General features: G+C 34.2%; 4 protein-coding genes across 5 annotated transcripts in view; all 4 read left to right on the top strand.

Annotated features, from left to right (window-relative positions):
* LOC120131696 (alpha,alpha-trehalose-phosphate synthase [UDP-forming] 1-like) overlaps positions 1 to 2,579 on the top strand; it is an 11,451-nt gene extending 8,872 nt beyond the window's left edge. The window contains exons 10-18 of one of the 2 annotated variants that reach the window (XM_039148627.1): positions 38 to 138; positions 226 to 413; positions 699 to 816; positions 955 to 1,131; positions 1,213 to 1,335; positions 1,420 to 1,507; positions 1,642 to 1,772; positions 1,854 to 1,952; positions 2,184 to 2,579. In XM_039148627.1, coding sequence (XP_039004558.1) covers positions 38 to 138; positions 226 to 413; positions 699 to 816; positions 955 to 1,131; positions 1,213 to 1,335; positions 1,420 to 1,507; positions 1,642 to 1,772; positions 1,854 to 1,952; positions 2,184 to 2,561 — 1,403 coding nt within the window. In that variant the 3' untranslated portion in view covers positions 2,562 to 2,579. Of the gene's footprint in view, positions 1 to 37; positions 139 to 225; positions 414 to 698; positions 817 to 954; positions 1,132 to 1,212; positions 1,336 to 1,419; positions 1,508 to 1,641; positions 1,773 to 1,853; positions 1,953 to 2,183 lie in introns of those variants that run through there. The other variant, XM_039148628.1, reaches the window with a different exon arrangement.
* Positions 2,580 to 5,712: 3,133 nt separating this feature from the next.
* LOC120131358 (bidirectional sugar transporter SWEET2a-like) lies at positions 5,713 to 6,922 on the top strand. Its single transcript, XM_039148365.1, has 6 exons — positions 5,713 to 5,826; positions 5,957 to 5,993; positions 6,087 to 6,302; positions 6,386 to 6,545; positions 6,617 to 6,736; positions 6,815 to 6,922. The coding sequence occupies exons 1-6, from the start codon at positions 5,766 to 5,768 to the stop codon at positions 6,920 to 6,922; spliced, it is 702 nt and encodes a 233-aa protein (XP_039004296.1). The 5' UTR covers positions 5,713 to 5,765.
* Positions 6,923 to 10,730: 3,808 nt separating this feature from the next.
* Positions 10,731 to 15,221, top strand: LOC120131357 (transcription factor GTE12-like). Its single transcript, XM_039148364.1, has 11 exons — positions 10,731 to 10,996; positions 11,737 to 12,551; positions 12,818 to 12,881; positions 12,953 to 13,099; positions 13,186 to 13,238; positions 13,331 to 13,391; positions 13,473 to 13,553; positions 13,691 to 13,812; positions 13,905 to 13,971; positions 14,612 to 14,733; positions 14,878 to 15,221. Exons 2-11 carry the CDS (start codon positions 11,811 to 11,813, stop codon positions 15,133 to 15,135), a joined length of 1,716 nt encoding a protein of 571 aa, XP_039004295.1. The 5' UTR covers positions 10,731 to 10,996; positions 11,737 to 11,810; the 3' UTR covers positions 15,136 to 15,221.
* A 450-nt stretch (positions 15,222 to 15,671) lies between these two features.
* Positions 15,672 to 15,956, top strand: LOC120131820 (eukaryotic translation initiation factor 4E-1-like). Its single transcript, XM_039148718.1, has one exon. It carries the CDS (start codon positions 15,672 to 15,674, stop codon positions 15,954 to 15,956), a length of 285 nt encoding a protein of 94 aa, XP_039004649.1.
* The last annotated feature ends 7,385 nt before the right edge of the window (positions 15,957 to 23,341 follow it).

The raw sequence follows: 23,341 nt of genomic DNA on the forward strand, positions 1-23,341 counted from the left end.
GCAATCCCAAACCTCTGTCCATTAATTAATTGTGCAGATGTAGCTCTTGTAACATCTTTGAGGGATGGAATGAACCTTGTCAGCTATGAGTTTGTCGCCTGCCAATCATCCAAGAAAGGGGTCCTTATATTAAGTGAGGTACTTGAATCTGATTTGGAATGCCGTTAGTTCATTGCTTTTCACAATGTCTTAAATTTTCATCATAACGCCTCTGCTTAATTCTAGTTTGCGGGGGCTGCTCAGTCCCTTGGTGCTGGAGCCCTTCTGGTTAATCCATGGAACGTCACTGAAGTTGCTTCTTCAATTGGTGATGCTTTGAATATGCCAGCCGATGAAAGAGAAAAGCGCCACCACCATAACTTTATGCATGTAACTACACACACATCTCAAGAGTGGGCTGCAACCTTTGTAAGGTATTTGATCATAACTTAGTACTAGTAATTTCTTTGATGAAAACTCGAGGAAGTGAGGAAGAGTCCCACCGGTGTTTATCGATTGAAAGGAAGAGCAAAATAAGGCTTACCAGCCATCCTTTTCCTTCATGTTTTTCTCAATAAAACCACAACAATAACAGTAGCTGTTTCTGTTCTTTTCAAGATCTTGGAATTCAAGTTGTGGAATTGGAAGTGGACGATTGAGAGGTTTTCCTTTTGTCTTTCTCTCGTTTCAATGTTTTTAATAAAAGCTCTCCTTTGTAGTGAACTTAATGATACCATTGTTGAAGCTCAATTAAGGACAAGACAAATTCCACCACCGCTTCCAATTGAAATTGCAGTTGATCGTTACTCACAATCTAATAACCGATTGCTGATACTGGTATTGTATTTTTTTTCTCACAAATCATCTTTCTTTATTTGACAATTCCACCTCATGGAACATATTGAGAAAAGAACTGATGAAAAGCAGTTCCTTATGAGTTGCCCTTTCATTCATGATCACGCCTCCATGCTTCAGGGATTCAATGCAACTTTAACTGAACCAGTGGATACCCTTGGGAGGAAGGGCTGTCAAATTAAAGAAATGGAACCCAAGTTGCACCAGGATTTACGAGAACCTTTGAAAAAGCTTTGTGATGATCCAAAGACTACAATTCTTGTCCTCAGTGGAAGTGATAGAAGTGTCCTGGATGATGTATGCGTTTTTCTACTTTTCTGAATATAAATCCTTGCCTTATTTTCTCTTTCAAATCTATTGAACTAATTTTCCCTACAGAACTTTGGCGATTTCAGCTTGTGGTTGGCAGCAGAAAACGGAATGTTCTTACGAGCTACAAAAGGAGATTGGATGACAACAATGCCAGAAAATTTAAATATGGAATGGGGGGATAGTGTCCAGGTAAATATATATTTTTCAGATAAAGATAAATTCACATGGATTTCTTCAGGTTCTAAATTTTCTGATGCTTATTCATGGTTTCAGCATGTATTCGAATATTTTACTGAAAGAACTCCTCGATCTCATTTTGAGCTCCGGGAAACTTCACTTATATGGAACTATAAATATGCAGGTCCTCACCAATAAACTCCAGCTAATTCATATTGTCTCTTCTGTTTAGCATATAATAATCACATGAATTTAATCTTAATGTTGTTTTCTAGCGTTTATTGATCTATCTTCTGAACAACTTAATTAAAACTCTAGATGTTGAGTTCGGAAGACTTCAAGCTAGGGATCTGTTGCAGCATCTTTGGACAGGCCCGATCTCTAATGCATCTCTTGATGTAGTCCAAGGCAGCCGGTCCGTAGAGGTTCGATCTGTCGGTGTTACAAAGGTATGCTTTACTTCTTTTGCTTGTATTCATTCATCAGTATTACAGGTTGTCTTATCTATTGCTTTGATGAATTTATGTTAGGGTGCAGCGATTGATCGAATCCTTGGAGAAATTGTTCATAAAAAAGGCATGAAGGAACCCATTGATTACGTCCTTTGTGTAGGACACTTTCTAGCTAAGGTGCGTGTTTCAGCCACCAACTTTTAGGTGGGTTTCCTTTATTTTGAGGTATTCCTTGTATAGAAATATTTGGTCTCAGGAAAGTCCATTGATTATGTTTACTCTGCTGCAATTCCAAACTGTTAAATATACTCTTCTGTGACTTAAAGCAGTTCCCATCTGTTTATCCAACTGAGCACTAAGAGGCCATTTATTCTGAATACCCAAACTGTTATTCTGCCATTGGTTCAGGATGAAGACATTTATACCTTTTTCGAGCCAGAGCTTCCTTCAGAAGTCCAGACTCCCGTAAGATCCCATGTGACATCACCACTCGGGGCATCTGTTTCAAAGTTATCAACAAGTGTATCCAGGGAAGATCGTTCGTCGGTGGTTGAGAGGAACTCAAGCTATCACGTAAGCGGAGATGTTTTAAAATCAAGGGTGGAAGAGGGCTTCTCGGTGCTTGACCTTCCGGGGGACAACTATTTTTCTTGCTCTGTAGCTCGGAAAAGATCAAATGCTCGGTATCTCCTTAAATCGTCAAACGATGTGGTCCAACTCTTAGCAGAGCTGTCAAACACCAGGATTGACAATATGATCACAGGGGAATCTGCAAAGGAGGGGTAGTTAGAGCCCACTGGAATCTTGAAAATGTCTTGGCAGTGTTTCTATGTAACTGCCTTCTCATGCTGTTCATACTGAATTCATTTTAAGATCTCTTTTTATTTGCATCACATGATCATTCATTTTTGAAATAAAATTTTATTTTTTGACCGTCAAACTATTTCAGTTAATCGAATCTTCTTTTACTTGCTTCCGGTCAGTATCAATGGAACCCTCCACAAATACTGTCTAACTATTTCAATTGAATCATCGATGATCTGAAGACAACATTCTTATGAGGAAAACATCTAAAGAAAAAAGGAACAACGTCCTACATTAACAACATAGTTTGGATATATATACACTCATATATTCGAAAAAGAGGCTTCAACATACAAGCCAAGGTTATATCATATACATTTTGCTACTTAAATTTAATTTTAAGATATAATTTGATATTTAATTATATATATATATAATTAGATATAAAATTGTTTTTAAGAGGATATTGCGGAAAAAAACATAGTTTGGATAGAAACTCATCAGATGGTCAATAATGATAAATCAAGTGTTTTGAATTTAATTTTAAGATGAAGTTTTGATGAATTTCTTACGATAAGAGTTGTCATTTGAATATCCTAATGATAAAGAGACCCCTATTAAGTGGGAAGAAGATGTTTCCATTTGAGTTTCATTCAACAATGAATAATGGAGATTAAAGAACAAAGAAATGAAGCATATTTGCATTTAAGAGGGAAAAATGAGAAGAAACTCATCAGTTATTATTGACGATAATCGATGATGGTCTATTATGATGAACAATAGCCAAAATCTGGTAAAATTGAGAGAAAAAAAAGAGAAAGAAATAATATCTATAATAAAAAATAATTTATAGGAAACCAAAAATGATATAGTTTTGGTATAAATCCTGTATTTTTTAAATGATATTGTTTTGGTGTCGTCTCTCATGTCATACTGTATTTAATTATTTAAAGGTGTAATGACCAAAACAAGACTAATTCAAAAGTTGAGTGATAAAATTGAAATTTTTAAAAAAATTAATGACCAAAATAAGAATGAGAAAAAGTTAACCGATAAACTTATATAATTTGCCCAAAATATTTTGGGGGAGAAGCGGATGGATTCGAATATCCACGTAATACACTATAAGCTTATAAAACATGTGGTTTTAGGCCTGTAAATGAACTGAACGTTCAGTGAACTGTTCATGAACCGTGCGACGGGAAGTTCGTTTATGTGCGTTTATTTATTAAATGAACGAACATGAACAAGATTTTGTGTTCGTTTAATTAAATGAACGAACATGAACATAGGTCTCGTTCGTTCATTTACGTTCGTGAACGTTCGGTTATGTTCGCTCGGTTATGTTCGTTTATGTTCGTTCGATTATGTTCGTTTATGTTCATTCATTTATGTTTAACACAATCTTCTTAAATCAATTTTGGTGACCAATTTGTAAGTATCTTAAAAATATTAATTAATCTGATATTCTGATGACCAATTTCATAATTAACCCAATTTTATTTGGAGATTAAATCCAATATGTTAACCCGTGAGGCACCTCGCACCTATATTCATTTTCCCTTTTTTTTTCCCAAACCCTAGTATTCACTAGAGAGTGGAGACGATCGCTGAAAGCTTCAAAACAAGTTATATTATAGTGTAATCTGAAGTTTTACATGTGTGTTTTCATCTCTTTTTCTGTTTTATTTGGCTTAATAATTGATATGTAAAGTTATTGCGTGTATCTTCACATCTAAAACTCAAGAAAACATTATATTTTTTTCTAAAAATAGATGAGAAGATAAAGGTAACAATCGTAAGTATATAAGCATTAGTAAAGAGAAAAATAAATAGAATTTGTCAGAAAACAAAATAAATGTTTCTATGCAATTTCTGCAAAAGAGTGTAATAGTGGAAGTAATGGGTTTTCCAGGAAGAACCCATTAATAAGTAGAAAATACACTTTGACAATGAACTTTTGTTTTAATAGTTCTTGTGTGACCTTTAGTTGTGGAGTAGACTATAGGTATGTTAAAATTTTGAATGATGCTTTAGCAATAATATCAATTAAGATATGTAGCATCGAAGGGATTTTGGATCTATTTTATTGCCTTGTAGTCCAATTTTGTACAGTTTTAAATCTTCATGCTGTTAAATTTTCTACTCTGCCAACGGAAATGACCATTATTAACAAACCTCACTAAAGTCTGACATTGATGTCACAAAACTTTTAGTCGGCGAATTTATTATAATAACGTAGTGGAAAATGATTGTTCATATGTAATCATGGACCACTAAGATAAATGTTATAACGTTAAATTAAAGTCGTGTGAAGATTGATCGAAATATTTGATATCTTCAAACATTTCATTACTGCTAATCATCTCTTACGCTATTTATCACTGTAGATTTGGTTGATTTGCATTGTCGACTATTTTTCATGAAAGAACAATGGAATGTAGGGTCTCCAACATTTATGTTCATTTATGTTCGTTTATTTATTAAATGAACCATGAACAAGTTATATTCCTTAATAAACAAACATGAACAAAATTTTGTTTGTTTGTTTATGTTCGTATTCGTTTATGTTCGTTTGTTTATTAAATGAACGAACATGAATATACCTCCGTTCGTGTGCGTTCGGTTCGTTTACATGCCTATGTGGCTTACCCTAAAAAACGTACAAATACAAAAGTCCCCCTCCCGCTGTCTCACATCACCAGGCTGAGTTAAAGAAGCTGTCTATGATTCTACACCATATACTGTTAACCATGTTTTCTTTGCGGGCCAGCAGACACCCTTTTTTTTCCAGTTTTTGTGGTCTGGTTTACAGGAAACACATGAGTTCTCTGTTCTCCATCACTTAATTTGTGGGAAAATGGCAATGGTATATCAGAAAAGTATATATATATATATATATCTTGGACCAGGTTGAACCATCTAGTTTTTACCCTGTAAAAGATTAATCCTCCTGGCTGACATGTTTTAAAACTGATTGATTGTGACTCTGAGGGTGGAAGTCACCTTTGTCATGACCTAAAATAACAATAGTGATAATTATCTACAATAAAAGCTAGTGGCTTAAAAAAACTATCTACAGGGAGTTTTGCCTTATGTGGAATGATCATCTGGTTTGTCCTATATATTATCCGCGAAAGAACACAAGTGAAGAGATGAGAGAAATAGAAGTTCAAAGATTTGCAAATGTATTCAATAGTGGTATCTTCAGTTTATGCAGTTTGCAGTGATGCAGCTGGTGTTGCAGGTAGCCTGCCTATGTTTTCCCTCTTACTTGTCTCTCAAGCTTCCCGTTTCAACTCTCGTCTAATCATTAATATACTGTTTTTTTCCTTGAAATGTCACTAAATTGAACATCTGTTGGTTTTTTTTTTCAGGTAACATCTTTGCTTTTGTGCTGTTCTTGTCACCTGTGTAAGTGGTTTCAAACTTCTGTAGAACTGGAACAAAGATTGTATGAACAAAAGCTCAAGTGCAAGGGCTTATTTCTTGCTGTTTCTTTTACCGACCAACATTTAGGAGAATAATCAGAAATGGATCAACAGAACAGTTCTCGGGAATGCCTTACATATATGCTTTATTGAACTGCTTGATATGTCTCTGGTACGGCTTGCCCCTTGTATCTCCTGGTATTATCCTGGTGGCAACAGTCAATTCCATTGGAGCAATTTTCCAATTGATTTACATCACCCTTTTTGTTGTCTATGCTGAAAAGCCAATGAAGGCACTTAAGAAGACTATTTTCTAAGGAGCAATTATCCAACTAGAAATGCCTTTCTTTATATAACTTTTGACATGATTGTATCAGTTGAAGATGCGGGATTCTTGGTATCGGTTTCTGCAATATTTGCTGCCATAGTTTTCGTTAGCCTGAGATTCTTGGATGCCCCATCACGGCAACATTCCGTCGGTTATCTAAGTGTTGCGTCTCTGATTTCCATGTTTGCTTCTCCTCTGCTCATAATCGTAAGTTCATCATAATTTTGTTTTCGATCATCGGATCGCGTAATTTGTTCTCACCCGTGTTCATATGGCAGAATCTGGTGATCAAAACCAGAAGCGTCGAGTACATGCCGTTCTCTCTGTCTCTTGCCACATTCCTGATGAGTCTGGCTTTCTTCGTATATGGAATGTCGAAGCATGATGCTTTCATCTATGTAAGTATTTTTTTCCGTTGTTGCATATCTTGATCCAATGCCAACTGATCGTATAACCAGCCAAGTCTTTGAATACAGGTACCAAATGGGATTGGAACGGGTTTGGGGACACTCCAATTGGCCTTGTATGCCTATTTTAACGAGGCTGCCCGAGAGGAGTTGAAGCATCTCTTGATAGGTCCTTGAGAAATTGACAAAGGGCTCAGCTTAGGCATACAATATATATATATATATATAGCTAGAGACGGACGCATGATTTTATGTTAGAGAGACAGACTTAAATTTATAAAATTTGATGGGAAAAAAAGTTTTAATAGAAAATATATAAAAAAATATAAGATAATTTTAAAATTTTAGGGAGACGACTGTCCCCACCCGCTCCCCTCGTTCCATCCCTATACGTAGCTATAGTTACCAAGTTATCTGCCTGTGCCATTCACTTGATTCCAAGTTTGACTGGCTTATAATTTTTTGGGCATAGTATTTATATTATTCACATCTTTCCCAACCCCCATAAATAGAGATATATTGTATATTTAAACGCAATTAAACTCATATAAATTATGCATGTCAAATTTTTAATAAACTAAGAATGTTTAATTATTTTTATGAAAAATGTTAAATATATTTCAATAAAAACATAATTCTTTATCCTAAAAATCGAAATATTAAGTCAACTTAAGAATTTACATGATATGTATAATTATATTTTAAAAAATAATTTTGGATCGCTTAATATAAAATTTGCAAAATGTTATGGAATGCTGTAAAACTACTTTAATTTCATATTTAATTTCCTAATTATCTTTTAAAATATATATACTTTAACCCTAAATTATTTATTGTCTCAATTTATCCTCTAAATTATTATCTTTTATCCTAGTTTGATCAAAAAGTTATCAATATCCAATAACAAAGTGCCGTGTGACATATTTTGATTAACTATTTCATTATTTTTTATAAGGGTTGAAAATGATGTTTTAAGGAATAAATTGGGATAAAAAGGATTTACGATGCAAAGTAAATATATATTAAGAGTTAAATTGTGAATTAAGCTTTAATTTTATAAAAGACATAATGCAAACAAATATCCCTAACTTTTGACATTATATGCAGTGCCCAAATTGTTTTTTTAGCAGTTCTACCCACAACGTTTGATTATGAGACATAAGTCCCCCGTTGGATGGAATCCGTCAGTCAACTGACGGTCAACGGGTCCATCTGACGTGACATGCACATGTGATCATCGATGATGACGTGACATTTCTATGTCATTATTTTTGTTGACGTGACATATTCATATCATAGATGATGATGACATGGTAGATCCACGTAGACAAAATGCTGATGTGGCATGTACACATGTGATGCCACGCCATCATTTTTCTTAAAATTAATTAATAATAAATAATTATTTTTTATTAAATTAATATCAAACAATCAGATATTGCCACGTGACACATGAATTTTTTAATAAATTAAAAAAAAGATTAAACCTTCACAAATTTTGCAATCAATAAGATTTGAACCTGGGTCTAAAGGATGAAAGCCTTGATACCTAACCATCAGGCAAAATCACTTGATAATTATTGAACGGCTAATAACAACATTTAAAGTATATTGTTGCCATCAAAACCACCATTAACACAAGCACTTTTTTAAAAAAAATTATAGTTAGATTTAAATTGTTATAATTATTTGAGTAAATTTAAATTATTCATAGGTCTTTTAAATTTAAATTTATAAATCAATATGGGTCTTAATTAATTTTAAATTTATAAACTTTTAAAAAATCATAGGAAAATTGATCTGGGGATAAACCATAGGTGTTTTTTAAAGTTTATAAATTTAAAATTAATTAAAATTTTATCTTCAATGGTTTATTCCATGTGACATCTTCAATGGAATTCGACGCCAATTCGAAGGAGAATATTGGTAAATTCTACAATTTTTTTATCTTCAAAGCATTTTCATTCACGTTTCGACAGTTCATCAATCTAACAGAGCATTTGATTTTTTCAAGAATCCTATGTTAGATCAAATATCATTTACCCTGCAATCAAAGGCACTGAAAACCTCCTCAAATCTTGCTTGAAATTCAACACTGTGAAAAGGGTTGTTTTCACATCTTCCATAAGCACTATCACTGCTAAAGACAGAACTGGAGATTAGAGATCTGTTGTTGATGAATTAAAACAAAATTAAAAAACTGAAATTTAAAATTATCATTAATTTTAAATTTATAAACTTTAAAAAAGACCTATGGTTTATTCCCAAATCAATTTACTTATGATTTTTTTAAAGTTTATAAATTTAAAATTAATTAAGACCCCATATCGATTTATAAATTTAAATTTAAAAATACCTATGGATAATTTAAATTTAATCAAATAATTATAACAATTTAAATCTAATTATAATTTTTTTTTTAAAAAGTGTTTGTGTTAATGATAGTTTTGATGTCAACAATATACTTTAAATGTTGTTATTAGTCATTCAATAATAAACTGAGTGACTTGGCCTGATGTATCAAGGCTTTCATCCTTTATACCCAGGTTCAAATTCTATATATTGCAAAATTTGTGGAGGTTTAATCCCTCTTTTCTTAATTTAATAAAAAATTCATGTGTCACGTGGCAACATCTGATTGGTTGATATTAATTTAATAAAAAATAGTTATTTATTATTAATTAATTTTAAAAAAATTGATGACGTGGTATCACACGTGTACATGACACGTCAGCATTTAGTCTATGTGGATCTGCCACATCATCATCATCTATGATATGAACATGCCACGTCAGCAAAAACAATGACATGAAAATGCCACGTCATCATCGATGACCACATGTGCATGCCACGTTAGATAGATTTGTTGACCGTCAGTTGACTGACGGATTCCATCTAACGAAGGGGATTTATGTCTCATAATCAAACATTGTGGATAAGATTGCTCCAAAAAAAATAATTTGGGCACAAATTCATATAGTATTAAACGTTAGGAGTATTTATTTACATTATACCTTTACAAAAAGACAAGGTTCTTAACCTTGAGGTCGTGGGATCGAGTCTCATGGAGGGCATTTCATAATTCGGAGGTCTCTTACGGAAGTTGCTCTCAATCTGGTGTTGGGGTTAGGGATTGCAACTCAACCCGAATCCGACGGGTTCCGACCCGACCCGACCCGATCGGGTCGGATTTTTTTTAAAAAAATTTGGGTTCGGGTCGGGTTTTTTTTAAATGCACTGTTCGGGTCGGGTCGGGTCGGGTTTAGGGTAAAAAAAATCCGACCGACCCGACCCGAAAAATATATATACTTTTATCTTATATATTTAGGGATAATTACAATAATATCCCTCCATATATAATTTTTTTCAATTAAGTCACTGTTTTCATTGAATTAAATTTTTTTATTATTATTTCGGGTCGGGTCGGGTCGGGTCGGGTCGGGTTTCTAAGTCATATATTCGGGTCGGGTCGGGTCGGGTGAAACATTAATTTTGTCGGGTCGAGTCACGGGTGGAGAACCCTTTCTTCTCGGGTCGGATAGGGTGACCCAAAAACCCGACCCGACCCGACCCATTGCCATTCCTAGTTGGGGTAGCCTACTATCTTACCTCCCCTTACCCCATATATATATATATATATATATATATATATATATATATATATATATATATATATATAGAAAAAAGGGACAGCCTTCACAAAAAGACAAACTCATATTTGTTCCACGTGGTACGAACCGTGTAAACTTTATAATCAAAATCAACGAGACCTTACCATATGCTATTATATCTTCCATAAGCCTATCCTTATAGTTTGGAAAATAATACTAGTATCCTCGAAATTACATCTTGAACCATCACCGACAGGAACCAAAACGATACTCAAGCCTAGGGCAAAATAGTCATTTACTTAAGCACAGACCTTTGACCTTTATGCTATATTTCTGATGTAAATATTAAGTCGTAAATTTAATTTGCAAAAGCGAACGTATTGTCCAGAGGTAAAAGCAAGAGATAATAAAACCCTACCTGAGATTTACACTCTTTCTATCGAAGCAGCGGAGAAGAGTAGCGGTGTGGAGATAAAACCCTAGCAAATTCTCTTTCACTCTCTCTTCTCTTCTCGCTTTGTTCTCTCTTCTATTTTCTTTCTTTTTTTCTTTTTATTTTTTTAAACACTCTCTTAGATCCTTCGCCGTCGAATCGATCAATAGTCCAAGTTTTTACGGCTCTTGTTTGGCTTGATTTCCGGTATGTTCAACAAAACCTAAATTAAGTTTCATTTTCTGCATGGTTTTGAATATTCTGGTTTCTTTGATTTGGTGAATTGAAATTCTGAATAAATGATTCTGCCCTAGGGTTTTTTTTTCGAGTTTCTGATTGGTTCATCATAGTTACTTTAGCCGTGCTCTTATTTTAAATTGTATTCTGTTTTCATCTTAATTTTTATTTTCCTGAGATATTTATGTACAATTTTGTGTTTTAGTTACCGAATTTTCGGTTTAAAAGAGGCTAAATTCTGTCAGGGTTTTGTTTATGCCTGATCCAAATATGAATTCCTTTTCTTTTACTTTATCTAAAATGGTGTTTGTTAGTCTACGTGGTATATCTAAGATCTTTTATTTTCCGGCTTATCGGTAAAAGAAAAAAGAATAAATCTGATGGCTTGTTATCTTTCCCGTGGGGGGGTTTTCGCTCTTTTGATTTAACAGACATGAAGGAACTCCTATTGCAATTGGTTAGGTTATGCTTACTTTTTTGGTTGAAAGTTTGAGTTTTGCAGGTAGTTTTCTTTATGAATCCATGGTACTTGTATGATGACTTTGTAATAAGCGTTCTGTTTGATCAGATACTTTTGATATTTTCCATGCCTGCTAATAGAAATTGTTCCATAATGTATTTTTTAAAAGAAAATTTTGATTTCATATACTTAAGTTTGTAGCCGTCTCAAAATTTGACGGGTTTATTCTGCTTTTCACACTTTTCCCCAGTGTCTGCTAAGTGGAAATCTAAAAGGTGCTAGATTTGAAGTTTTCAGATTTTTTGAAGTTTTCAGATTTACAGAATGATTGCCATGGAAAGTGCTGTGCCTAAGCTTAAATTGAAGATCAAGTTCCCTTCTCAGAAAATAGAAGCAATTCCAGAACCCCAATCTTATGAGTGTGGCCAGCAACCGAGTAGTTCTTGTGATGTAAAAAAGGGGGCATCTGCTGGAAATTCAAAGGAGAGTTCAAGTGCTCTAAAGCGTCAACCAGAAGTGGCTAGTATGGGTGCCCCACTAGAGAAGAGGCGGAAGATGGACCGTTGCATGACTCAGCATTGTTGTGCCCTACTGAAAGCACTGCTGAAACATCCAGCTGCTTGGGTTTTCAGTCAACCAGTGGATCCTAAGGCATTGGGGATTCCTGATTACTTTTCTATAATAAAAAACCCCATGGATTTGGGTACAATTAAGTCCAAGTTAGAAAAGAACATTTATATTGGAACTGATGAGTTTGTGGCGGATATTAGACTAACGTTTTCTAACGCCATGCTGTATAATCCCCCATCCAACGATGTTCATAAAATGGCAAAAGAAATGAAAGATTTTTTCGAGGCTAGATGGAAATCTTTTGAGGGGAAATGTAATGAAGGAAATTTTGAGGTTGGGCAAGGGAAAATTAAGAGCATGCGACTGAAAGATGTGAATAAATCAAGGCAGAGTTATCCTACAACACTACTCTCCAGAAATAGTTCTCTACCCAAGAAGTCAAAGGCATCTGAGGAGAAGGTTGCAAAGGTGCCTCTGAATGCGAGAGAAGCTGAGGTGATAATTGTATATAGTAGTTGTAAACAATCATGCTTATGCTTGCTTAGGATTCTGAATTGGTGTAAATTCAAAAATATCGTTAAAGAACAATGTTGGAATTGACAATTGTAAAACAAATCAGAGTTATAGTACTAATTGTAGCATTTTGTTGTTAGCATACAGCATCTTAGTTTTGGCTTTGAAGTAATGTCTTGCTCATTTCATGTTTCTTACCATAGAAGTTTGCATTGCTTTGGATACTGAATTTCTTGGCTTATTAATAGGGTGAGCTTCCTAAACTGGCACACAACTGTGTGAGCAAAGTGGCGGGAAAAAGCTTACAAAAAGGTATGAAATGGCAGAATACAATTTCTGCTTTATGGCTCTTTATAGGAGCTAATTTGCAATGTGTCTTATAGGCACTGATTCTGGTAGTGGTGGATCTTCTAATGGGTCTACCAATGCCAAGCCACCAGTGAGCCCAGGTGCCTCCAGATGCAGTTCATGTGGCAGCATTAATTGTCAATGTAGTCTTCCAAGTGATTCATACCATGCATCTTCTAGTGGTTAGTCTTGATTATTTCTGGTGCTACATCCGTTTTGTAGTTCAAGGACAGAACTTACTTTTTGTTCGGTGTTGCTATGACTTCAGAAAGAGCATTTGGTGGAGACCTTAGAGTGTGTAGCGCTGATGTTTCTAAATTGGTATACAGTACTGCTTTTATAGTAATAGGTTCTGATTGTCTTATGATTAGTGCCATGAAATATTTTACTAAAATTTTATATTAACAAACTAGGATTCCCGGGCAAAAAGCACATTGACTTCGCAAATGAGCAAGTTTGATCAAGACTCTAATGGTGAGGAAATGTTTTGATTGTTTTTTATGATTTTCTACTTGATTCTTCTTCCGAGTAATGTAAATCTTTTAAAATTTTAAGGGGCTGCAAGTGCTTTGGATGATGAGAATATATGTAACAGTTCTCAACTTACAACTCCAACAGATGCTGCTCCTGGAGAAGGTTGGTTTATCCACTAATGTTAACTATTGAGCTTTTCCTTTTTTCACTTTCTATAATGGTCGCAGTTTCTGGTTGTTATTAGATCCCTTGTGTGGTAAGCTTAATCACTTTATTTGTTTTTCTATTATCTGATGTAGGATTTTCAGATCCTATTTTTGATTTGCGGATGTCACCAAAAAAGGCTCTCCGTGCTGCAATGCTGAAAACTCGTTTTGCAGACACTATTTTGAAAGCTCGGCAGAGGGCACTACTGGATCATGTAAATTTCTGGAAGGCTATATTTTGAGTGCTGTGTTGGGATTTTGTGTTGCATGTTGTCTTAGTGACAATATATGCCGCCTTGTTAAACAGTGCGATAAAATTGATCCAGTGAAGATGCAGCAAGAAAAGGAAAGATTGGAAAAAAGACAGCGTGAAGGTGATCTTTCTAGCTTAACACTTATTGTAGTTCTTTTGTATTTGTTGCATTGTTGATCATTTTTATTTTTTTCTATTTCCCGTTTTTATTTTTGCTGCTAAAAACAAAATTTTTTCTAATTCTATCATTAAATGGAATTGAAAAGATAAAACTGATACTCTCCATTGGTGTTTTTAGAGGTGTATTGATTTAAAATCACTTTTTTCACTTCATGTTTTTTTACTTATCATTATAGGTTTTGAACTGCTTTAATCTTATCAACTGTCGAAAAACTCAGTTTGTATTCTTGATTGTGTCTCCCGGTTCAATCTCATGATGATGATGATGTAATATATGCCTACCTATGCAGTAATTAATTTAATACCATATTGTTCAATTTCTCTTTTTCTGTCTTTCATGTTTGAAGAAATGAAATGATTTTTAGGGTTGCATTGATTTATATAGTTATATACAAGTATCTATTTTTCATTGTAATCTGAGTTTAATATTCAATTCGTGCATGTTGCGAGTGAATAGGAATATTAGTACTTTGGTGCACACAGGGACATATTCCTTGGTAGTTTTAACGTTCAAGTTAGTTTAGTAATTGAGGGGCAGTAGTGTGCCTAGAGGTCTTATACATGATCTTGTATCTTCACAGAAAAGGCCAAAATCGAAGCTCAATTTGTAGCTGCTGAAGCAGCAGTAAAAATGAAGGCAGATGCTGAGCTGAAAAAGCACCGAGAAAGAGAAAGAGAAGCTGCTCGAATTGAATTGCAAAAGGTTTTATCTTTTGTTTTCTTTTTGTCCGTATCATATATAATAGTGTGTTAATTTTAGACGCTAGACCACTGTAATACTATATAAAAAAAAAAGTGAAACAGAGCATCAACTAATGCCAAATATTTTACTTGCCTGGTTTTTCAGATGGAGGAAACAGCTGAGATTGAGCAGAACTTGGAGATTTTGAAAGAACTTGAGAAGCTAATCGGATGCTCCCTTTTCAATAATCAATTGCATGATCTTAAGACCGAATCTGAAAAGTTGTGTGGAGCATCATATGAAGGAATTCGTGGGAATCCACTGCAACAGTTGGGTTTGTTCATCAAGGCCGAGTATTCAGAAGACGAGGACGACGACACAATTCTGAATGAAGATGGTGAAGAGGGGGAAATACTGTCATAAAAATAGTAGTTTCGGTTACTGCAGCAGCAGCCCTCTGTGTTCCATCTCCTTGTTAATAATAGTAAAAAAGGCAAAAGGAAAAAAGATTTATGTTGTAGGAAACTGGATATTTCATATTTGTAACTAAAGCAAACATGAATATATTTATTTACATATGTAGAAAAGCTGAAAGTTCATCTCCACTTCCATGAGCAGTGTGGTACTATTGGTATGTTATTGCTCTCTGATTTTCAGTATAATTGATATTTTGGAAGGAAAAAAACTATGGGTTCTGTTGCTACGGATGTGTTCCCATCATACTTTGTTGTTGAGTTTTTACATGTTTTTTTATGGGCCACAGTTGAATTTATAAACATTCAAATTAACTTTTTTTTTTCGCCGTTTTTAACTAGTAAATTGTTGCTAACTAAATAGGAAAAGTCAATTCGTTTGGGTTAACGTAATTTACAAGATCCATGAGGTAATCAGAAAATCAAGATAAAATTAGAATTTTCAGAGAGAGCCAGGGAATCCAAAACAAGTGAAGTGAAAGGAAAATGGGGGTAGAGGAAAATATTATGAAATCAACGAGCATAAATGAAGAGAATAAGAAGTCTTATCCTAACCTGAAGGATGATGAGGTGGAGATTGCAGAGGAAGATACGACGTTACCTTCGCCAAATAACGATATAGTGGAGCAGCCCCACCTGCTGGAGCACTTGTGGACCTTCTGGTTCGATAATCCGTCTGCTAAATCCAGGCAAGCTGCTTGGGATAGCTCTATGCGCGCTATTTACACTTTTCCCACCGTCGAACAATTCTGGAGGTTAATCTCTCTCTAGATTTTCGATTTCATTAGATTGTGGCTTTTTCCAATTCTAGTTTGTTTTCACTATTGGTTGTTGGATTTGGATGATAATTTGTTCCTAGAACTTGTATTTTATTTCTGAATTTGATCATATTCCTTGTGGCATGTATCTATCAATGGAAACCTAAACGGAAACCAACCTGTCATTGATTAGTTTATAACATCAAGAAAATGAATCGACCTGTCATTGATCACTGTTTGACTTGTATATAGTTTTGAGCTCCGATGGATCATTGGTTTTCAACTTCTCTTTTCTGTTCGTCTCTTTCCTAATTCTCTGATTTGTCTTCTTCTTCCATGGCTGTTTCTACAAGAATTTTGAGAATTTTACTACCGCCTTGTTTATTCCATCGCTATCCATTTAGAGGATGGTGCTTATCAATTACGACTCCATTTTTGTTCCAAGGTTTTGCAAATAATTTAGATGGTTAATTTATGGAGACCCGAAAGGAAATCAAGTTTGAGTAAACCTTTCCAAATTAAAAAAGAATGGAAAATGTCCCATCTAGTCCAGCAACGAATTAAAGAAAATTTGTGTTTGGGTGAGATCAAATTATAAAACTTAGAAAATGGGGAGGGGGGAATTGTTTACCGGTGTTAAAATTGAATTACTATTAATTTTTATTAGAGATAAATAAAAAGCCATTTAATCAAGGTGTTAAATGACTTAATTGAATTAAGACTAAATGAATATTTTTTCCATTTATCATTTTTAGATATTTATTTTGAGGTTTTCTGATCCATCCAGATTTAATATAATCACAATAAAATTTGATTCGACTTTTATTTAAATATAATTTTATTTATTTTAATTTCAATCTAAAATTTTAATTAAAAATTCAATTTTGACGTTCTAACACTTACCATAGACAAAACTTCGGGAGACGCTGGTTTTAAGTTCAAGAGAGACTACCTCTTTGAAACGTTGAATAAATTGGATATAAGAGATTAATGAGGAAAAATACTTGGTGAATATAATATCAAATATATAAACTTTTAGGTGTAGTTGGTTTACGGAATGGTCTTCATCATTGTTGGATCGCTGTTAATCCTGTGGGAATCGTTGGGTCATAAAAAAAGTGTCGTTATCCCTTTTATATTCATGAGAACAGGTTTTACAAATTAATTTAACATTAATTTAATAAATAATATTGACGTATTTTATACATTAAATCGTACATTGTATGAAACTTTATACTCGGATTAAAATTTTAAATTATTCGTATCCAGACACGGCGTAACTGAAAATCTATTTTAGGTTGAAGGTTGAAAAATATAGAAAGGGTTTGTACTTGCTTATGGGGAGGAGATAACATTAGTGGAAAATTATTTTCTTTGCCCATGATCATTGTCTATGGATGGACATGGGTCGGGTTTTGGCCAACCAGACAGATCCGAAAATTGTACATCCTTCGCACGACTCGATTTGACCCGAAAAATATATACCCTCCACCCGATCTGAATTCGATCCGACACGAAATAAAAAAATATTTTTATTCAATAAAAACAGTAATTTAATTGAAAAATAATATATAAAGGGGTATTATTGTAATTATTCTTAAATATATAACGTAAAATTATATTTTTTCAGGTTGAGTATTTTTCAACCTAAACATGAATCCGACCCGAATATCACTTTTAAAAAACTCAACTCTAACCCGACCCTAACCCAATTTCTTTTAAAAATACCTAACCCGATCGAATCGAGTTGAATCGAAACCCATTAAATTCGGGTCTCATGTTCACCCTATCGGCATGGCTTCGGCGCCACATCAAGATTAAATTATTTATTTATTTAATATTAGCAATAAAGGTAAAAGGTAAAAGATAATTATTAGATTATTTTTAAATATTAATTTTTTAAAAATTATAAAATAAATGTATTTTTGTATTTATTATAAATATGATTAAGTTATTTTTTGTGTTTATACGTTATATGTATAAATATGTATAATTTAAATTTTTATTTTTTTAAATAATTTAAATTTTATTATGTCATAGTTTGAGATATTTTATTTTTAAAATTTATAATATATATATTTACTATTTTTGTAATTTATTTTTTATTTTAGTATTTTTTATATTTAATTTTTAAAAATACTTGAATATTTTTATATTTTAAATTTAAATTAATTTTAATTCTTATAAAAAAAATTAAATAAATCCATTAACTTTAAAAAATACTAATATGATCCTCTATTTTGAATAAAAGAGTAATTTATCATATCATAAGTTAATATAAACCGTCACATTAATTCTGTGAAATGTCATTACAATACCATCACGATCAACATTTAATTCGATTAATCAAAAAATTAAATTATTCTTTTTATAATTTAAAAACTACATTAAAGATAAAAAAATTCAAATATCACATTAATTTTTTATTTGAGGACCTTAAGGCGTAAATATCATTATGTCTATTATTTTCAAACCAAACCACTATAAAACAGGACCCATTTGATCGATTTTGCCCAGTTTAGTGGGTTGACGAATGAAAACCCAATAGATTAATCCCAAAAGCCACGTGACCACTGACACCCCCCTACATTTCTTTTGAACATGACATCCCTTACTCTAAATCTGTGTTATTATATTAAAAATCTCTATTAATTATTTTTTTATAAATAACTTTTAAATTAGATTAGTTAGAAAATATACTAAACTATTTACTTAAGATGATATCGTGTTTTGTAAAAAGTGAGGTCAGACATCGCATTTTATAAAAAGTGATTTTCATGGATTTATTATTATCTTTATCTAAAATTATATGATTTTATCTGAAAAAATTGACAAGTCTCGTACCATATAAAACACATTTTATAAAACGCAAGGTAATCTTACGTTACAGTTTAGAGATATTTTTTTAACTAACTTGATTCAGAGGTTTTTTCTCAAAAAATAATTAATGAGGGCTTTTTAATAGAATACCACCCTTTAAATCATCATTACATAATTATTCTTTAATCTCAAAATTCCAACTCACTTAAATTTTAAGATTGTATGTATGCTACTTAAATATATTTGTTATTTTCATTTAATAAAAGAGAAAAAATAATATAATTTTTTACAATAAATATATTTAAATATATCCATAAAATAGTAAAGTAATTATTCAAATCAAAATTTTATGATGTTTTTTTTTTTCAATTTGACTTTATCATTTATAAAATTCACTTCAAACATTAAATGATTGTGATTACAAAACAAATAAGATAAAAATTTATTGAATTAAATATTTTAATTATCTTTACTTATTAAAATATTTTATTTATTTAAAGGATATAAAATTTTAATATATTTAAAAATATAGATAAAAACACACTTACTTCAAATATATTCACATACATAAGATTAAGATCCACTTACACATTATAAAACTTTTTTAGTTTGACATCTTTTTCGGATCATTAGATTGATGGAAATCAAAGGCTAATATTAACTTCTTATTTTTTATTTAATGGATATCTTTTCATTTTTTTACTGTTAATATCAGTTTTTAATTTATCTTATCTAATAATCCTAAAAAGGTATATAACTAAAAGAATTTTACATAATATAATTGATTCATGATCTTAAAAAAAGTATATAATTAAAAGGAGTTTTGTAACAACCCGAATATTTACAAAATAATATTAATTGAAATTGGAGGTAAATTGTGAAAATGAGTGAAATTAAGTGACTAAATTAAAATTTATGGAAACTTGTATGTCATTTTTGAAGTAAAGGAAATTCAGGGACCAAACCCTGAATTTCCCCTAAAACTGTCGATAGGCTTGATGATTTAAGCGTGATTTCTGATTTACAATCAGAAATCACAAATGCTATTTCTTTAATTTTCTTCCTCTCACACCTCCACTTTCAAGTCCGATCCAAACGCCGTCCGAATTCCGATCGTTGTTTTGAAACCACCGTTGTGTTCATCATCGAGCGAGGAACAAACCCTTCAAATTAATTGAAGTGAAACGCGGCCAAACGTCGGGAATTTCCAGTCAAAGTAGCGACGGTTTTGTTAGCTCTATCGCCGAGGAAATCTTAAATTCACCGCTGATCGTTGCTCCGTTTACGACACCTCCCGCACCATCGTGTTCCTTGTGCCGTTCCGAGTTCACCGGTGTTAACCTTGTTCGCCGTAGACGGCGGCGCGTGAGGAGGTGGTGCAGTCAAAGATTCGGCCGATTTGAAATCGAGCTCTCCGCCGTTCAAAAATTTGAACCGATCGTTGTAAGTATCTCGAAATCGCTCAAAATAATTTTTAGAAATTTTTCAGGGATTTTTAGGGCCCCGGAGGACGCCTCACGCGCCACACGCGCCGCCGCAGGGCGAGTGGCTGCTGGAAACCGGTTTAACCGGTTTTCAACCGGTTGTGATCGGTTTGACCGGTTTTCAACCGGTTCGAACCGGTTTAACCGGTCTGAACCGACCCGACCCGACTGTTGACTCGACCCGACCCGACCGTTGACCGTTGACCGTTGACTTTCTTTGACCAAAACTTAAAATGGCGTTGACCGAGCATTAAACGACCGTTAATCTTTTCCGAGTATACCTATCCTGATAGTTTTCGACGTGCCGAATCCGTTTCCGTAGTCCGTTTTGTCAAATTCGAATCCGAAGGTCTCCAAATCTACGGTCAAAGTGGTTGACTTTGACTTTGACCAAGAATTTGAATTTTGGGAAAGTCATACTTTATGTTTTTTGACGCCCTGATTTCGATTCCGCAATCCGTTTGGCCAAATTCAGACTCGAAATACCTCAAATTGATAGTCAAACCCGAAAAATGCTTATATACTTAAGAAGTTTAGCTTTGAACAATTAAATAGGATTTGAGACTGATAAATATTATTGTTTGAAGGTACAAGAGACTCTCCGGATTGTTCGACAGCTCGACCCAGCTCTTCTAGATCAGTTAAACCACATGTGCCAGTATTCACCCGTTCGAAAACTGTAGCAGAGCGTGGTGAAACCAGCAATCAGTAGATTTGTTATTTGAATCTATTGTCGAGGTGTGTTCCCTACTTATTACTGAACTGTTTTATTGGTTTTAATATGTGGTACACCGAATTCATTGGTTATTGTTTTATTGATGCACCAATTTAATGTGACAATTTATGGAATATGACTGCTATTTAATTTTTGTTTTGAAATGGTATATGATTACCATGTTTTTGGATTTATGGAATTTATGTCACGGTGCAATTGAATTTTGGAATTGAATTACGATGGAATAGCTCTGATCAAGCTAACTGGGCCTAATGTGACTCTTGAGGGCCCCAAGATGTTTCATTAGGTCGGCTTTCCTTTGCTGTGTGCTTAGGGTAAGCTATATGGACTTATTGACTTGGGCTTAAGGATACAAGCTTCAGAGCCTATCCTTAAGTCGGCTTTCTTTTTGCTATGTGCATAAAGTAAGCTATATGGAAAATAATTTTTGGGAACTACTGATGGTGTACCAGAAAAGGGTTTAAATTATGATTTTCAAAAAGTTAAACTCTTTTACGAATTTGTGAGATTACTGGACTATGATTTGTACCTATTGTGATTTTATGGAAATGTTGGGACACACTGAGCCTAGCTCACCTTTTGAAAATGTTTTCCCCTTTCAGATACTGTTGGTTAGATACCTTGGTTCGATCACTTGGAGGATCAACGTATCTCTTGAAGTAAATCAGATTGTAATGTTTTTATCTGGCAAGTTGACTTTATTTTGGTGACATGGACCTTATTTTAAAATATCAGATTTTATAATGATAACTCTTTTGCTAATACTGCTCGATTTATTGTGATATTGAATTTGAAGACATGTTATTTATAATGTGATTTTATATTGATGGAATAACGGTTTCGGAAAATGTCTTTAATAATCATAATGTGATCCACTAGACTTAGTCGAAACGCATAGGCCAGGTCTAGGGGGTTACATTTATTGGTATCAGAGCTTTTGGTTTTTAACCCTCGGACTGTGTATGAGTTCACATTGAAAATACGGTTTTGAAATATTTTACAAAACGAGTTACTAAGGCCATGTCACAAAGTTATTAAGATTTTAACTATGTTTGAGACTCTAAGTGCTTATCTAACCCTAAGTTTATCTTCTGTAGTAAACTTGAGATCCATCAAAATGAGTGCTAGAAGTGGTCGTCGAACTAGCCGTGGACGAGGTCGAGTGGCTAGATTCGCAGATCCGATTGATGAGATACGGGTAGATCCCCCACCTCCGATAGGTGATCATGCTCCTACGACCCCAACGGATCTGCCTCCTGCCGCTGGTATTGGCATGACTACACCGATAATAGGAGCGACTGATATTGAGTCAGAGTCTACCGGAGTTGCTTTGGATGAGAATTTTGGTAGACAATTTCTGCAGTTAATACAGGGAGCAGTCAGAGCTACTGGTGTTGTATCTGAGGTTCCTATTTCGCAGACTTTGATTGCCAATGGAGTTAGAACTTTTGGGGGACAAATAGGTGGAGCTCCTACTGAAGCTGAGGATTGGCTCCAGGATACAGAGAGACGCATGGATCAGTTGGGTTTGGACTCAACTAAGAGATATCAGGGTGCTGTGGCGATGTTAGATGGCAATGCCTACACTTGGTGGGAGTCAGTGACCAGTAGTGTTCCTACCGATCGTTTGACCTGGAATTTCTTTAAGGATCGCTTTCGGAGCCGTTTTCTGGGAGAGCGCTACTTAGCTCAGAGACGACAACAGTTTCAAGACCTGGTTCAGGGAGACATGACTGTTTCTGAATATGAGATCGAGTTCCTGAAGTTGCTGAAGTATGGATTCAGTATGGTACCTACGGAGAGAGATCGATGTCGTAAATTTGCCCTTGGACTCAGATACGAGCTGCGTAGGCAAGTTGTAACCCATCAGGATGAGATATTTGATGTGCTGGTGGGCAGAGCCAAAGATGCGGAAGAGGTGGAGGTTTTAGCTTCTGGTAGAGAGCGTGTTGATCAAGATCGATCTAAGAAATTTTCAGGCCCGATGGAGTCATCAGCACAGTCCGGAAAGAGGACTCGTACTTCAGCCCCTCAGAGAAGCAATACACGTTTCAGGCCTGCAGCATCCTCACTTTAGCTGTCAGTCGAGGCGGTTCCTCGTCGTATTATAATGGGCCCCTTTGTGAGTATTGTGGTAAACAGCACTCAGGAGAGTGTCGTAAGAAGATGGGTCTTTGCTATCAGTGTGGATCTAGTGGTCATTATCGGAGGGATTGTCCTCAGTTAGTTTCGTTTGAGCAGACCACTACCCAAACTCCTGTGCGTTTGTAGACTACAGTACAGACCTTAATTAGAGATCGTAGTCAAGGAAAGACTCGAGGATCAGCGTCCAGGACAGACAGTAGAGCCCGACCTCAG

This window comes from Hibiscus syriacus, unplaced genomic scaffold (assembly GCF_006381635.1).
Source record: "Hibiscus syriacus cultivar Baekdansim isolate YM2019G1 unplaced genomic scaffold, ASM638163v2 tig00110556_pilon, whole genome shotgun sequence".
NCBI lineage: Eukaryota > Viridiplantae > Streptophyta > Magnoliopsida > Malvales > Malvaceae > Hibiscus > Hibiscus syriacus.